The following is a 17,594-nucleotide window of genomic DNA, read 5'->3' on the forward strand; positions in this document are numbered from 1 at the left end:
GAAGAGGTGAAGATGATGGAGATGGTGGTGATGGTGGAGATGATGATGAGGATGATGGGGATGACGGTGGTGGTGATGGCAATGATAGTGACAATGGTGATGGTGATGCGGTGGTGATGATCACCATGGAGGTGGTGAGGAGGATAACAATGACGACAATGGTGGTGATGGTGACAATGGTGAGGATGGTGATGGTGGTAAGGAAGGTGAGGATGATGATGGCAACGGCAGTGATGGTGGTGATGAGGAAGCATTGCTGAATGTGGGTGTTCTTGGGAGGTTCTGACCTGAACACTTCTGACTCTCCAGCTCTCACACTTGACTCACCTCACCTCCTGCCACACGATCTCCTCCAGGTTGATAACACTTGACCCTATGCCTCCAGCTCAAGTATTCTCACTCACCAAAGCCCTTTGCCACTGACTTTGCAAAACCAGACTTCTTGTAACCCACACAGCTGAGAGGCCCTCCTGGTGGCGCTGCTATCAGCAGTGTCTCGAGGAGGGAGTTAGGTAAGTCACCTGAGTCACCAAGTGAGCATGAGTTCCCAGCGACATCATGGGTCTCCCAGTAAGGCACCAAGAATACAGCAACCCTTTCACAACATTCCTGCCAGAAATGCACAGCCCGACTCCAATCACAAGGAAATACCAGGGAAACGTGCCTTGAGGGACATCCCAAATAATCTCTGACCTGGACTCAAGGTCAAGGTCAAGGAAAACAGAAGACACGTTCTAGCCTAGAGGAAACCAAAGAGATGTACCAACTGAATGCAGTGGGTGACCCTGGACTGGATCCTGCACGGAGGAAAGAGGTCTACAAAAAAGACCAGAAGTGGAATATTAAAACAATGGGATATGACTCAGTGACAAAAAGAAATGAGCTTTCAAGCAACCACCAAACCAGATGGGAACCTTAAATGCATATTACCAACTGAAAGAAGCCAGTCTGAGAAGTCTCCATACGGTCTGATTCCAACTCTACGATGTTCTGGAAAATACAAAACTACAGAGACAGTAGAACAATCCGTGGTTGCCAGGAGCTCGGTGGGGGAGGGTTGGGTAGGTGGCGCATGGGGATTTCTTGGGCAGTGAAGCTGTTCTGCGTGGCACGAGGAAGGTGGATATGTGCCATTCCACATTTGTCAAACCCATAGAACAAGCTTCACAGTGAACCCTGATGTAAACTCCGTGCTTCAGCTAACAGGGATGTGTTGATATTGTGACAGATCGATTGTGGCCAACAGAGCATACCAGTGCAGGATGGTAATGATAAGGGAGAAGTGGGAGAAGGATTGAGGGGAGGGACTAGCTGGAACCCTCTGTATAGTCTGCTTGATTTTTCTATCAACCTAAAACTGCTCCCCCAAAAAAGTCTATTAATTTTTTAAAAGGCTATCGAGGCAGCTTTAAGATTTTGAATAATGACTCTGCATTAAGTAATGGAATTTCACCCACACGGAGTCTTACTGACACTGATTGTGTTCACTGGAAAAAATAAGACAAAGACAGAGGCACCCAGGACCCAGCACGAGAAGAGACGCCAGAGCAGCTGTGGGCGGGGAGCGCGGTCACCAGCCTGGACTGCCCAGAGGCCAGGGACAGGAGGCCAGAGACACGCTCACGAGGCTTAGTGAAGCAGGAGTTACCATTACTTCGCTGGGGGTGAACTTCAGAGGAGTGGGGAGGTGGGCAGAAGGCAGGTGGGCTGCGTGACGGGGTTGGGGGGAGCTGAGGACATAGGGCACATAGAGAAGAACCTGTCTGGATTTCTGAAGTCAAAGACAAGTTTTAAAACCTTGATGTCCGAAGAGTTAGCATAGACTCTTTCCTACATCGGTCGTAGCCTGTCGCTTCTGGGCTTGGTGGACAGATGGACAGACAGGGGCCCAGGATAACACAGCACATGGGGGGAGGCCCGGCCTGGGCTCTCTCCTCTTCAAGGTCAGAGACTGCACAGTCCCAGAAAGCCCCATCCTTTGACCAAGGAAGAGGCAAAGTTAGCCCCCAAAATCGCACAGAGAATCACAGCGGGACAAAGCCACGTTACATCTTCTCTGTCCCCAGCCCAACTGGGCCCTTTGTCACATATGGAAAACGGGCCAAGAGGCCATGCTCCTCCCACTACAAAGAAGGTGGTCACAAGTGACAAAGGCTGGCACCTGAGTGTTAAGAGTGTCATGCCAGTGCATAGTAAAGATTTTTTTAAAAAAGATTATTTTTTAAAAAGTTGCCATCTCATGTAGAGAACTCACTAAGGCTTCCTTATATTTGACAACTCAGTATTTCCCCTGATCTAGGACACCGACCGTGAGGTGTGTCATTATTTTATAAACCACTCAGAAAGGACACAACCAACCAAGATGAGGCATCTGATGGGAGACTCCACCTAAATCTGGGCCCCAAGGGGCCTCGCCTTCCATGTCAGGGGAAACGAGAAGTCATCCCACCTCCCAGTAAGGGGAAACAAAGAAATACGAGGTATTATCTTGGCACTGGGTGAAGTGAGGGGAGTCCCTCTTCCCTGCGAATGTGACCCACAGCTCCTGGGTGTGGGAAGGGGAGAGCTCTGAGTTTACACAATCAGTGTGAGCTGAAGGAAAACAAAACAAGACACCACCTGCAAGCAAAGATTTTCCACTTAGAGAAATCTCAGGTGGTGAGCGTCCTGGGTGGTGGAGGGAAGCAAGCCCAAATCCTCGGGGAGAGAAGTAGATCCTAGTAAGTCGCCCAAATTCCAGAAATGTGAAAATGTGAAAAATCACCAGTCTTAAGACCTATGCAATATGACGGAGTAAATAAAATGTAACTTTGGGTGGCTCGGGTCTGGGGCTACACCCACAGGGGCCACACTGTGCAAGGGAGGGGGTGGGGGTTGCTCTCCAGTCGTGCAAACCAGTGCCTTGGCCCTGCCCCAGTCGACCCAGGCAACCAGAAACCCTTGCCAATCTGTTCTTCAACAAACAATGTGTTCTTCCCCACGCCCATGCAAAAATGCAGTCGACTCATGGCCCAGTTGCGATTGAAAAAGCAATTATGTGTCCTGTGTCTGAATGCTGCAGGCACGCGTCTCCGGTGGCACCGAGCTGCCAAGTGTGTAGGCAGCTGCAAATTTAATAAATCTTAATTATTGTGTTTATACAAACAAGCAGGCTGAAGCCACTGACGTCGCTGGAGCTTTCAATGACTTGGTGCATGGAGGGAAAAAAAAGTGCAGAGAACCAACTGCTCATAAATAATTAGCTTCGGGGCAGGTTCCCCCCCCCCCCTTTCCTTTTGGACTAAAAATCACATACGAAAGGTTTTTAAGTTGGCAAGATTACAACAGCCTGAAGACAGAGTCTGCTTTCTGCCAGTTGGGCGCGCGCGTGTGTGCACGTGCACGCGCATTGGCGCAGGTATGCGCATGCGCGCACACAGACGGGCAAACCACTCAAGAACCGAACCAAAGGGAGAAATCCCTCCACCCCCAGGAGCGTCACTGCTCTCTTTGTTCTCAGAAAGATAAGCAGGGGCCGTGTCCGCAGAAGTCTTCCGGGGCCTCACTGATGGGGCAATTAAGCACCTACTGTATGCGGGTTGTTCCAGGAACTCTGCAGACCGTTAGCTCGGTGGACCCTCATTCTGTTCAGCGGAAAACTGTGGCTGAGGAACACGTGGACAGGCACACACGCTAACGGCGGGTCTTAGATTCAAATTTGGGGCACAAAACCGTGGTTCTCAAAGTGTGGCCCCAGGCGGCCTCAGCATCACTTGGGAACCTGCTAGAAACGCAGGTTCTTGGGCCATCTCAGCCCCTGTGAATCAGACACGCAGAGTGGGACCCAGAAGTCTGTGCTTCAGCTGTCACATCAGTGAGCCCACAATGGTCTCCGCACACTGGCTTGTAGGCTGCTTACATCCCTGCAGCCGGCTTCACAAAAGCCAGCCAGCCAGCCAGCACCGAACTCAGATGTTCTCCTACTTAGTTATTCTCCAGAGCCCGAATAAGCACTTTTTTTTTTTTTTTTTTTTTTTTTAAGCCACAAAGAGCCTGCCTGTTTTACAGACCCTACAAAACTGTGCCCAACGTCTGCCGGCTGCAGGTAAGACAATCCCTGCTATAAAGACCCCAGTCTGCTGCTGCCCTTCAGAGCCCCAGCCCCAGAGACACTCACTGCCCTGAGCACCATCAGCTGGATGTGGGAGCCCTCCTCCCAGGCGCCCTCCACCCCGAGGGGATGCCCAGTCCCCGGGGGCGGGTCTCTACTCTTGTGCTCACCCATGGATCTCAATTTCCCAGTGGCACAAAGTTGGGGCTCAGTAAACCCTTGTGAAATGAACGAAGAGTGAATGAGTGGGAGACAGCAAGTGAACACAGGGCTGTGGACACTCCACATTCAGCCAGTACAGGCTGCTGGGACACTGAACCTGCTCGGGAGGCCTGGTGCCCCAACCACGTGTCCCCCTACACAGAAACATTCAGTGAGCACTTACGGTGTGCAAGGCATCAGGGACCCAGACAAGACTCCCATGGAGTCCAACCAGAAGCTCCAGATCAGAAGAGGGCTCCCCATGGAGGGGCTTACAATGCGGAGGCCACCAGGAGTCACCAGGCTAGACTGGGAGACACCTTGTTCTTCCTGAAGCTCTTCCCCATTTCTTGGGGAGACCCTCTGTTATTCCAAATTGGGGGTAAAACCAGACCTCTAGTCTCTCTGAAAAATTCTACAAATAACTTTTCACATGATCTTCCATACCCATTCCAAAGGAAATAAAGTCAGCATTGATAATTGATCATTGATCATTCCATTTTACAGATGGGGAAAGTAAGAGGCAAAGCAACTCAATCCAAGCTAGTTGACGCCTGGCCCAAAGCACAGTGTTGGTCTTGTGACGGCCCCATCCCGTCCAAGGGATACCCATTCCCCTGCAGATGTGAGATGTGAGCCCCAGTCAGAGACCAAGAAGAAATCCTGGTGCGCAAAGCACCTGGAAACAGATTCCATGGCATTAGGGATCTTGAGGAACCCAGAGCTATCTGGAGCAGAGCACGCTGAAGGCTCTCTTCGTTACGGGCCGGTGCTTGGCAGGGAAACAAGTGTGTTTCCTTGGAAAAGGTGACATCAATTTACATTGGGTTTTCCCCGAAACAGGGATACCCACTGGGCCCCCGAGATGCCGTTTCGAAGGCACAGCATGGAAAGCCAAGATGTGGGCTTTGGAGCCAGAGGCCAAAGACCACCCAGAAGCTGCATGGGCTGGGCTGAACGAGTCATTCCAATCCGGTCATGGCTCAGTTTCCTTATGCTTATGTGGAGGGAATGATGCCTCTTGAGAGTTGATGGGACAGTTAAATGAGATGCCCTGATCATGATTTAGCACGATTCCTGGCACACAGTGGACAGTAACTACCTAGCATCGAGGGCAATAATAATTATTACTCATTAAGATTATTACTGCTGTCACTGTGACTGTCTTGGCCCGCAAGCACCTCGGGAGGGGCTCTTGGCACTTCTCAATGGGCCCAAGCGGAAACACCTGCTGGTAGAACAGGAAAGGCACGACTCCCCCTTCCCCTTCTGTCCCTGCCCTGAGCCCTGGACACCCAGCCACCACTCAGGGGGCCCCACGACCCAGCATGCCCAAATGGTCCAGGTTTCCTGGGACAGTCCTGGTGTATACCTGTTGTCCCCACATAACTCCCAACAGTGTCCCTGTCCGTTCCCCATCACATCCTGGTTTTGCGTGAAAAACTCCAGGGTCCTTCCTCTATCATGGGTGTGTCACAACCGAGTACATTCTGTACCCTCCTGGGGCTTTCCCAGGGCCCCGGGGCCCCACATAGGGCAGCCCGGAGCTCATTCCCCACAAAATGTGCCTCGCACCTCATGGAACCTTCCAGAAAGCCCAGGAGTCTGGCTTCAGCATCGCAGGCCTACCAGCCTCCAGACACCCTGCCCTCTAGCGTGTGGAGCAGATGGCAGACACGGTACCTTTTGGAATCCAGTCGGCTCCCCTGGAGAACTCTGTGTCTGTTATTTTCGGGAAGGAAAGGAAAAGGGGAAAAAAGACATTAAGTGAGTGAAACTCAAATCCCAACAGAGCCTGTAATGGAATATTCATTCTGTCAGGGGAGTGTTTCTTTAAAACTTCTGGTCATCTGGATAGGCTGAACCAGCAGGTGATTTGATTTAATGAGCTTTTTAACGCACTTCAGGCCCAGGTGCGATTCTGTCTGGGAAGGCTCAGGCCAGGGGGCCCCTGGCCGGGGCTATGCTGACACCTAGTGGCCAGCACTGGCTGTTGCAGGGACAGCGGAGCAGGAGCGCCAAAGCTTGGTGTCTGGGGTCTGAGGACCCATACATAGGGCCCCCCGAGGTTACCTCAAAGGCCCTCACCTCCGGCTAGCCCTGTGCCTCAGTTTCCCCGTCGCATCTCAGAGAATAACAACAGCACCTTCTTTATAGGGTTGTTACATGGATATCACATTTCATAAAGGCTCTCATGACTATTACTACTTTTTTGTGCAAGGGTTCATGGGGACACAAAGGGGGAAGGTGCTTGTCCCACATGGCAGAGCAAATCGGTGGGGGAGCAGGGCTGGATCCCAGGGCTGAGGGCCGCGCTCCCCTCTATCATGCCTCCACTGGTGGGCGCTCTGAATGCTGGCTCTGTGGCTTCCTGGCTCTATGACCCTGAGAGTTCCACTTCTCTGCGTCTCAGCCCCTGCTTTGGAAACTGGAGACAGGACCGAATAGCATCCTGAAGGTTTTAGCTCAGTAGGCAGCAAAGCTGTCCTCACACATTAACAGTGATGGCTCCCGCCATCGTTCCCAGAGCGCCAGCCACACAGGGCAGCAAGACGACCATGTGACATTTTGTAACCGAGCACTGCTCTCTTGGAGTGGTCGCCTCAGTCTGGAGTGTGGAGGCCCAGGGCAGAATGTGTGTGGCCCAGCTCGTCTCCCTACGTGAGCCTGGGCTTAGCCAGAGTCCCATCCTGAGGGCCTGGGACCCACGCTTCCTTAGCACCTACCAGCAGGTAGCTGGAGTCCTTGAGCTTGGACTTGTACAGCATCCACTGGTACCGCAAGTCCTCCAGCTCGTTGGAGGTCCCCCTTGCTGGCCCAAGTTGAAGGAGGTTCTCGAAGAGATGCTGACCTTCTGGCACCCGAGCCTCCAACTCCTGTGGGGAAAGGGCAGTGTCCTGTGAGCCTTCTAAATGGCCCAGACCACCCCACCTGGCCGGTTACCAGGAGCCAATCAAATTGCACTTGAGAGGCATCTGGCAGAACCTGTAAGGTGAGAACCCCTTCAGGCAAATTCAAGCCTAGGCCAGGCAGTCACTTTTGGGAACAATCCGGAATGATCTCCATGGTTACTTCCATCTCTAATGTTCTAGAACCGAGTCTTCTGGAGGGCTTGGCATCAGAGTTGCCCTCATTATAAAAAGCTACCACGGTTGAACATGCTTTTCTGTTGGCATGGGTAAGCCTGGACGTGGGCTATGGGGATTGGACAGATAATCCTCAGGACTCTGGGGCTGTAGTGATGTGGGGGTAGGAGCAGGGCTCCAAATCAGAGCACATGGGTCTAAATTCTGGCTTTGTAGCCTTGCTTTCATCCATCCTACTCACAGTGTGACACAGGTAGTTTGCCTAGCTTCTCAGAACCCATGAGAGTGTGAGCTGGACAAGAGTGAGGCTTAACCTGGGGCAGTCGCAAGTTGTCTGTGATACAGCAGACAGTTGGGCAGTGGTGGCAAGAAATCAAGAAATGAATTGCGGCCGAATGTGAAGTAGGAGGTCCACTAGGTCACTGTCCCCTAGATCATTGGACAAAACCTCTCGCTGAGAACAAACTACTAAAAACACTGAAAAGGCTTCCAAGAGTTGGCAAGAGAGTGAGGCACATCAGGCTAAAACCCAGGAAATGATGAAGCCCAGAGAAGTAAGCCCATTGTCAGGCCTGCTTTTGCCTGCAGGACACTTGCCAATCTGGAAGAAAGAGTTGTGAAGCAGATCATGATTTTGGAAGCCTCACAGGGCTACAGAGACAAAGGTCAAGGCCTGGGCTCTGTAGGAGTGGAGATTCTCATAATCTGCTCCCCCTGTGGCTGAGACTTCCTAAAGGTTAATCAGAAATAAACTCACACCCTGTGTGGACTAAAGTCTGCTCCAAGTCATCAGGGGGCGCAGGGAGCCTCCAACATTGAACTTGGATTCCCTGGTTTCAGAACAATGAAGCCCTCCTTGCCTGGAAGCCACAGACAAAATCCTCCCTGGAGAAGAGATGATCCTCAATTTCAAATTAGCCCTATACTTCTTTCACCACATGTGATGCCCAACACATAAGCAAAGCAGCCCCACGCCTGCAAGACACCGACAACAAGAACAGGCAGAAACAACACGCAGAAGAAACGTTCCTAAGATGACTTGAGATACTAGAATTATTAGACACACTTGGTAAGGCAGGTCTCTTTACTAGGCTCAAAGGATTAAACACCAGGCTGAAGAAGATCAGCAGGGTTCTGGAAGCTATGGAAAGTGACAGAGTGGTTATTTCAAGAGAACTGGGTAGAAATTACAGAACTGGGGAATATGTATCAAAAGGTAAGGGCATAACAGACATGTGTAAAATGAATGAGACAGCTAAAGAGAGAATCTGTAAACTGGAAGGCAGGCTAGAAAAAGTCTCCAGAATGCAACAGGAAGAGACTGAAGGATGAAAAAGACATAAGAGAAGTGAGGAGACATAGAGCCCCCAGTGAGGGGGGCTGGGCAGGAAGACCATGTTTCAGCAGCGTCACAGAAGGAGAGGAGAAGGGGAACAAGGCAGTATGTTAAGAGGCAATAAACAGAGGCAATATGATAAAGTATCACAGAATTTTCTAGAAAGACTCTAAACCACAGATTCCAGAATCCAGATGAGTTCCAGGTAAGAAAATGTAAAAAAAAAATCCCAAACCCTAACATATCCCAGTAAAACTGCAGAGAAACAAGGAAGAAAAGAGGTAGGCTGGGGCCTGGTTGAGCTGACCTCATGTGATATGCTTAGGGTGCAGATGTGTTTGGATTCTCTACTGAAATGTTCTCGTCAAGGGAAGAACAAAGGCAGGTTTATGATGCTAAAGGTCACTCTGGCTGCAGATCTGAGCTGTGACCTGGATGGGGTCCCAACAGGAAGGAAGGAGGCCAGCTGGGAACCTGCCACCATAATCAAGGTCAGAAGTGGTAACTACCTAGATTAACACAGTGGGAGCAAGCGGGCACAGAACAAAACACACCCAGGGGTGGAATCCAGAAGGGCTTGGGGGATTGTTTAGACGTGGAAGTGAAGGAGAAAGAAGATTGGTGGTAGAAGGATTGTAAAAATCGCTACGATCCTCCCAGTACACCTCCCCCAGCCATATCCATGCCCTTTGTGATATGGCCTTGAGTATTTCCCATCAGGAGGTGGAGACGCTTTTTCCTCCACCTGAATCTGGCTTGGCCTTGTGATTTTCCTTGTTCAACAGAATACAGGGGAAGTCATGTACCAGTTCCTACTCTAGGCCTCAGAAGGGTGCCCCCACTTACCCTCTCAGGTAATGGCTCTGCTACTAGAAGCCTGGGCTGCCCACAGGAGGAGAGCCGATGCGGGGTTCGTCTCCAGCAGCCTGCCAACCCCCAGTAGAGCTGCCCAGCCGACCCATAACTGACAGCAAATCAGGGAGCCCTGCTGAGACCAGAAGCATTGCCCAGATGGCCTTAGCCTAGACTGCCAACCTTCAGAATCATGAGTTAAATGAAACGGGCTGTCTGAAGCCACAACCCGTCAGAATGGTTTGTTACACAGCAACAGCTAACTGATATCAGAGTTGAGATTAGTAGTGATATTTTCCAAGTTCCCTAGGCTGAAGGAATGAATGGTTCTTCTAGAGTTCTTCTGAAACATGTGAACCCCAAAAGTTTAAGAACTGTTACTTATACATAAGTAAAAATGGCTCACAAGCCAAGTGCGTTCTCTCTTTTTTTTTTTTAAGACCTCCCTGGTGGCAAGCACATCCATGGGGGGAAACCCTGTAGACAGAGGGTCTTTCTGTGGGAACTAACCTGCAGCTTTGTCTCCCTGGTCCTCAGATCCTCGGCAGTGGCTGTTCTCATGGCGACGATTCTAACCAGCTTGGCATTTTCCTCCTCCAGCCACTGCTCGAAGTCCCTCCGGAGCCGGGAGAAACCTTCATGGCCGCCTTCATCCTGGAGCGGATTTGCCTGCAGAGCACACAGCACCGTCAAGGCATCAGAGGTGAAACAGCCCATTGGCCCCGAACCCTGGGGGTTTCCACTGAGGCAGAAGATGGGGATGGGGATGCACAGAAGGAAGAAGAGAGGCCTGGGCGGGAGGAGGCATGTCCCTCCATTCAATGTGGCCATGTTAGGAGTTTAATTCTGATTCAGGTCCCGGGGTCCCGCAGGGTTGGGGTGGCCCAGGGGTCTGCCTCCGCCGGTGTTCAGGGTGCCCTGGGCCCCTCAGGCCTGTGCCACGGGGTCTCGTGGATGGGTGTCTGCAGGGCACGTGGGATCACGGCACTTTCGGCCCCGGGCTGCTGGAGCTATGACAGTGGGTCATCGTGGCCACCTGCTGGTGTCCTAGTGGCAGCTGCCACCATTCCTTACCAGGACGGCTGGAACAGTGGTCACCTGTGCACCACACCTGGCCCTCTCCAGGCTCTGGGGCCAGAAGGAATGTCTCAAATGCAAGGCCGTAGTCAGCGAGGCTGTGGGTGTGGCCCTTTGAGGGCCCGAGGTCCCAGTCTGCCGGGACCATTTTTCTGTGCAGACCACCTTTCCCCCACCCTAAGCCCCCCACCGGTCACAGCGACCCCCAGCAGGTCATTTGGGAAGGGACAGTACAAGAATACAGGGGAGAATGACAGCTGGCATTGGTTTCTGAAGAACCAAGAAGGAACGTCTTTCTAATGCGTTTCCTTGGCCATCAAGAGAAGGGACAGATAACGCAAGGTGGTTAGGTTAGATCTCTCCAACAAAATACAGCTTAGGGCACAAAGAGGGGCCCACCCTGCACGACTACAGTTTGCACTCAGGGGCCAGCAGGAAGCCTTCAGCCCTGTGGGGCCGGCTGGCTATCTTGTGTCCGAGGGGTGAGGACCTGTCCCCACAAGGGACGCCTCTGACCTTCCCTGGGGCCTGGGTCTGGGGTCTCTGGGTCCCTCAGTACCGTGGCACAAGGAGCAGGGGCAGGGGCATCCAGGATGAGACCCAGCCGAGTCCTGAGCCGAGCACGTGGCTGAAGACCATCCCCCATCCCTGACGCCAGCCCCGGCCACCCCCTGGGGGAGGCCCGAGAGTCAGACGCACCTGACGGCGACGCCTGGAGACAGGATCCACGGGATCGATGAGAAACCCGGCCTTTGGGATGTTGTTGGTGAAAATCATTTTCTTCCCCGAGTCCACCTCCATCCTCTGAAGCTGCCGGTTTCTGATGAGGCTGAGGAGACAAACGGGCCAGTCACCGCGGTGATGCGACGGGGACTCGCCAGGTCACAGAAGTAACAGAACTGGGGCACCGTGTGGTAGGAGCCCATCCTCTGGGTCGCCGATCCTTCGGGTTTGCCGGAACGCTCCCCTGGCACATGCATTTCCAGTTTCCTACTGGAGACCCACGTGACCTTGTCATTAAAGTGTAGGTGCCCATGGACAAGGGGGAGGCCCCAGGCAGCGCGGGCTGGGGGCTCAGCCCCAGGCTGGGACACGGCCCTTGGGACAGACCCGAGCTGCGCCTGGCATCATGCTTGGCGCCCAGTGGAACCCCGGCCTCCTGTTCTAAGGGCACCCCAGGGCTCTCCCCTGCATGGGAAGGGGTGTTGCCTGAGACCAGGCTCCGAACCAGGGACCCTCACCTCAGCAGGCTTTCCTCCAGCCGCCTCAGGGCCTGCCACGAAGCCACCAGCTCCTCGAGCTCCTCCTGGACCACGGCAGCCCCTTCCGGAGACGACTTCTTCATCACCAGCTGGCCGTGCGCTTCGACCAGGGGCAGCTGGGCCTCCTTCTCCGGGAGCTCAGCCAGCAGCCTCTACAGGACACGCGGCCCCGCACAGTGAGAGGTCGGGGCGGGGGTCTCCGGTCCCCGCATGTGGGATCTTTGGCCTCCCAAGCCTGCTTCTTGGGAGGCAAGGGAGGGAACTGGGTAAGCCGTCTTACCTCGACTTCGACCTCTCGGGACGGGGCGTCCCAGGGGCCCGCGTCCTCTCGGTGTGACCGCAGCTTCTGGGAGACTGTGGCAATCCACTGCCGCAGCTCCAACAGCTCGTGGCAGAAGGTACAGTGCTCCCGCACGCCCTGCTGGCACCTGTCCGTGAGGTCCTGCAGCACAGCCCCGGGGGGGCCCAGTGTGGTCTGAGCACCAGAGGGGGCTGGGACCCTGGGCGCCCCCATATCCTACAGGCCCCCCAGTAAGATGGCCCTTAGGGCTCCCCACCCAGGAGGAACACAAGAGGCAAGTCCTCCCTTCTGCCCAGTACAGGGAATTTGCCCTGGGCAGACCAGCTGTGGTTTAAAGTATCTTTAGTCCGGCATGACTTTTACAGACAGCACCGTGTCCGGATGAGGGTGCGGGCAATCAGGGCTCCCCCGCACCACCTGTGTGCACAACCCTCACACACCGCTTGGGAGAACCAAAGGTCAGTGTCTACTACAACTGAACACAGGCATCCCTGTGCCCCAACCATCTCACTGCAGAAGTAAATGTAGGAGACACAAGCAACTTCACCAAAAGGCACGCCCGCGTGTGGTGCTGCTTGTGAGAGCCCCGACCTGGAAGCTAGCCAGGTGCCCAGCGACAGAAGCACGGGTGCGTGTGTGGAGCTATCTTCAGACAGGGGGATATTTTAGAATGAACAGTTTAAACAAGAACCTAACGCAACACTGTGAATGAATTTATAGCCAACCTGTGGGCAGCTGGGAGCTGGACACAAAAGATAACGTTCTGTCGGATTCAATTAAAATAACATCTAAAATCGGGCAAACTCAATCCATGGTGTTCCAAGTTGAAAGTCGGGGTAACCCTCAGGTGCCAGGAGTGGTGGGCAGTGACTGTGGGGGGCAGGAGGGGCTCTGGGGGCCGGGGGAAGCCACTATTATTCTATGTCATGATCTGGGCGCTGGCACGTGCACAGTTTTTAAAAATTCATCCGACTGCACCCTTAGACATTTGCTTTTCTAGATAGGATTATATTCTGATAGTTTTTGAAAATGGTCTTGCTTTTTCTTGCCTCTCCTCTGGGTCAGCCCCTCTCAGCTCTCTGAGGCTGGGCCTTGTTCTTCTCTGTCTTCAGGAAAGGAGGGCGCCTGTCTGTCCTCCTGGTCACCCAACCTGGGCCCCTCTGAGCCCTCCCGCCGGCCCACCGCAGCGCAGTCAAACCCCCAGGTCTCTCTGCGAGGCCACCCCCGGCCCTGCCCTCCTGCATTCCAGATGCGGGCTGACACCACTAGACGCCAGGCCCACTAGAGCTGGGGACACACAGACGCTGCAACCCATCTTCCTGCCACAAACCAGCGACCGGAGTCCGAACAGTCACCTAAGACTCCGCTTCTCCGCAGTGTCACCACACCCGCCCCTCCCGTCCCCTGGGCACCTTCAGACCCAACGCCTTCAGTGGCCTCGGGTCGCCTACTGGGGTAGGTGCCCCCCCCCCAGGAGGAGACAGGAGGGTCACCTGGGCTGTGGGGGAAGGACTTATTTGCACTTAAAGGATTTAAAAATCCCTGAGCACCCCAGTAATAAAAGGAGGGGCATGACTTCTTTGCAGAAATATGTAGACAACAAATGAAGAAGTATGAGACGATTGGAGAATCCACGTTCCCCCGCTGCTAATCAGGCTCAGCTAATGCTGCTTCTAATTATTATCACGATCAAGCAGACTCATCACATGATACAAGCATTAGTGCTCAGGCTTGCTGCTTCTCTGGGTTCTGTGAGCTCCCAAGCAGCAGGGACAGTGATTCCTTTTTCTCTACGCCCCCCGCCTCCACCTTGAGACCCCTAGCTGCTAATTGATTAAGTGGAGTTAAGTCAGTCATGCAGATCAGTGGGCATCTACAGGTGGGCCCGTGTTTCCTGGAAGCTCGCAGGGTGGGGGCGGGGATTGGTTGCTGTGACAGTGATGGGGCAGGAGTGGCACCTGCAGATACAGTGAGAGTGACAGGTGTGGCCACCCTGCTGCTCCACGGCCTACAAGGTTTCCTCGTGCCCTCCTTGAACCCGCAGTGCTGAGAAACGTGCGGATCATGACCCCGGCTTGGACACTTTCCCCAGCTGATGGACAAACACAGGTTCCTGGTCCTAATAAACAGGTTGATTTTTCCAGGAATGCCTCTACTCCGTCAACGGATGGAAGACTGTGCTTTGGTGTGATTGAAACTTCACCAAATTTTCACATTTTCAGAGAATCTCATAAGTAGAGGCGCTGGGGGCGGTCACCCACACGGGGTGTGCCTTCCTGGGACCACCTTCCGCACTTACGTGCCAAAAGCATTTTATTCAAAATACTGCCTTTTCTCTCTCGTATCACAGGAAAGGCATTACATGCCGTTCTTACATTGCATGGATCACTTAGATTCTCTATGAATTTCGGGATGACACAGGATTTGGGGAACATTTGATATTAAAATAGGCCGGGTCCTGTAGCGAGGAGAAGTCCGCCTTAGACTGTTTTCTTGAGGGCCGGCCCCACAATCCCCTGGGCACATGGGACCAACGCAGACCTGGGCCCCTATCTGAATCAGTCACTGAAACTTGTCCTCCGGCCAGTTTTGAAGAAGCGTGCACCCCGCCCCATTCCCAGGGCTCAAGGGGCCGGTGGAAGGGTGCAGACCCGACAGAGCCCAGGGCGGCCGCTAGAGGGCGCTGCAGAGGAAGCCCCGGCAGCTGCAGCGCCACTTTCAACTTGCCCTTAACACAGCCAACGCCCACTGCACGCCCAGGGCTGCTGTGGGGATCAGAGCAGCCGGTTCTGTTCCTCGGCCTCCTGGCACACCTGGAATTATATCTGAACTTGCTATTTTGCTGACTCATGGTCCATCCACCCATGAGAATACAATCCCCCCGGGGAACAGGGGCTTTGGCTGGCTGGCTGGTGCGGCCTTCCGCCCCAGAACGCTGCCTGGCATACAGGAGGTGCTCAATAACCATCTGCTGGGTGAATGAGGAAGAGAAGATAGGAACGAAAAAAGAAACACAGAAAGGTTGGAAGGAATAGGCAGAAAAGGCAGGAATAGAAAAGGCAGAGGAAGAACCCCAGAGTGTAGGATCCCGGGAGTCTGGTTTACCTCCAGAGATCTCTGCAGGGCCTGGTAGCTGGTGGAGAGCTGGTCCATTTTGTGCTGGTGGCTGGGGTTCCCCTGGATGAGAGGCCTCAGGGCCTCCATCTGTGCCCCTAGGTCCAGCCCTTCTTCCTGAAGCCCCTGCAGGAAAAGCAGCAAGTGTGGCTGTCCTGTTTGCCTCTTGTCATGGGAGCCGATCAGGGTTGGGGGGAGAGAGTCTGAGTGGAGGAGCTCGGGAGGGTCCCGCCGTGATGGGGCTACCCACCCCTGAGGCTGCACCCTATGGCCACCTGACAGGTTCCCCTCTCAGAGCTGGTAAGATCTTTATAAGGAGACAAAAATATTCTGGGACAGGGTGCTTGGGTGGCTCAGTCTGCTAAGCATCTGCCTTCAGCTCAGTCAAGATCCCAGGGTCCTGAGATCGAGCCCCGCGTTGTGATCTCTGCTCAGCACAGAGTCTGCTGCTCCCTCTCCCTCTACCTGCCACCCCGCCTTCTTGTGCTCTTTCTGTCAAATAAAATCTTAAAAAAAAAAATTCTGGGACACCAGCCTGGAAGGCTTCTCTGGGGAGCAAACTCCCATGTGAATTCTTACTTGACGACCACTTCTCCTGGAGAAGAATCACAGCCCAACCTGAGTTTCAAAGCCCCCAAATGCACCATTTTTAATGTCTTCCTAAGAACCCTCTCAACAGAAGTATGAGCTCTGCGGGAGTTTTAAAAGGATCCTTGTATCACGTGCAGTTAAAATCTTATCAGCTCCTTATCAAGCCGATAATTATCGACCCGCAGTCTGTGCGCAGCCTGCAGGTGTTTTAAAACATTTATTTTCACTTTCAAAAACCCAATTATTTAACTGAAGGCCGCTGAACTCATTAGGAACCCTTAGCAAAGCAATTTAAGGAAAACTGAATACCCACAGTAGACTTTGGAATCACAGAGTAAACACCACTTTGCTGGGCTCGGGAATCAGCCGTCTGCAGGTACTAAAGGTCTCTTGGAGGCCGGAAGCCACCAGATAAATCAGCAGAAATTCAGAGGAAGATCTGAGCTCAGGTGAGAGGCTCTGTGGCGGCTGGAGGGGAGCTGCTTCTGGGCTCAGCAGAGCCCCTGAGCAGGGCCACTCGGGCCCCACCAAGCCCTTACCTGCAACCTCGAGAGCTGGGCCTGTTTCCGAGGAAGGTCCTGCTGAAGCCCATTCTCGGTTTGCACCCTGTCTTGGAGGTCCGAGAGCTTCTTCTGGAGGGGCTTAAAAGCAGCCCCAAAATCTTTGTGCTGGGCCAGCAAGCTCTGCAGAGACACATAACGGGCAGCACAGAAATTAAATTTCCTCACACACACCTTGCACAACCTGCCCCTCACACCCGTATGGCTCTTTCTCCAGCCTTCTCCTGGCTGCTTCACACCCACTCAGGCATCACCCCCTCCAGGAAGGCTTCCTGGAGCCCTTGCGGAGGTTGGACGCCCTCCCTGGAATCACCGTTGGGGGGTCTTCACATGACGGCTGTTCCGCTCTCTAGTACAGAAATCTCCTTTGACACTCCTGCCCCCCCAACCCCGGGGAAACCAGTTCTGTGTGACAGCAGTGTAGACGGGTTTGGGGGGCAGAGGAGGGAATGGCAGGTGCCCAGGACACCAGTTAGAAGGCTCGCTCGTTCATCACATCCGGTGTACAGATGAGGAGCTGAGGCCATGGGGACGAAGGGAGAGGGCAGGCCACTGGCAGCCGGTGGTGCCGCTGAGGCAGGAAGGCAGGCCACCCCCCTCCCTCCCCAGATGGGCTGGTGCCCAGTGGGTGGCCCGGGACACCTACCTGCAGCTTGCTTTTCCTCTGCAGAAGGCTGTTGTGCAGCAGGTCCCTGTCCCGCACAGAGCTCGCCACCTGCTCCAGGAGGGCCGTGGCTCTCTCCGGGCCGAAGATGCTCTGCAGCAAGTCCTTCTTCAGCTGCAGCCCCGTCAGCTGCTCCTTCAAGCGCGAGCTCTCGGCCAGCGCCGCCTACGGCAGACGAGGCGTCCGGTAACCCCAGAGGCCGGCCAGGGCAGGTCCTCACTGGGAGGCTGTCCTGCTGCCCCCGCCCCCCCGCCCCATAGGACGTGCGCCTTTCATACCCGGAGTGGAGGGGATGTCAGAACACGTTGGGGAGGCCCTGTATTTCAGGGTCACCGCAATCCGCTCTCACTGCCCCCCCAACTTCCATCTAATCACCAAAACCTGGGCAAGAAGTCTACCTCCTCTCCAGCCATCCCCACTGCCATGGTCCAGTGATCCTTTCCTCAATGACCGCCCCCTC

General features: G+C 53.9%; 1 protein-coding gene across 1 annotated transcript in view; it reads right to left on the minus strand.

Moving 5' to 3' along the window:
• Positions 1-17,594, minus strand: part of SYNE3 (spectrin repeat containing nuclear envelope family member 3) — an 83,635-nt gene that overhangs the window by 3,588 nt on the left and 62,453 nt on the right. The window contains exons 9-17 of the mRNA XM_059373907.1: positions 17,117-17,299; positions 16,450-16,593; positions 15,311-15,445; positions 12,185-12,346; positions 11,884-12,056; positions 11,342-11,471; positions 10,076-10,234; positions 7,018-7,167; positions 5,975-6,013 (exon numbers count right to left, since the gene is read on the minus strand). Of these exons, the coding sequence (XP_059229890.1) occupies positions 5,975-6,013; positions 7,018-7,167; positions 10,076-10,234; positions 11,342-11,471; positions 11,884-12,056; positions 12,185-12,346; positions 15,311-15,445; positions 16,450-16,593; positions 17,117-17,299 (1,275 nt within the window). The remainder of the gene's footprint in view (positions 1-5,974; positions 6,014-7,017; positions 7,168-10,075; positions 10,235-11,341; positions 11,472-11,883; positions 12,057-12,184; positions 12,347-15,310; positions 15,446-16,449; positions 16,594-17,116; positions 17,300-17,594) is intronic.

The sequence above is a fragment of the Mustela nigripes genome, chromosome 13 (genome assembly GCF_022355385.1).
Source record: "Mustela nigripes isolate SB6536 chromosome 13, MUSNIG.SB6536, whole genome shotgun sequence".
NCBI lineage: Eukaryota > Metazoa > Chordata > Mammalia > Carnivora > Mustelidae > Mustela > Mustela nigripes.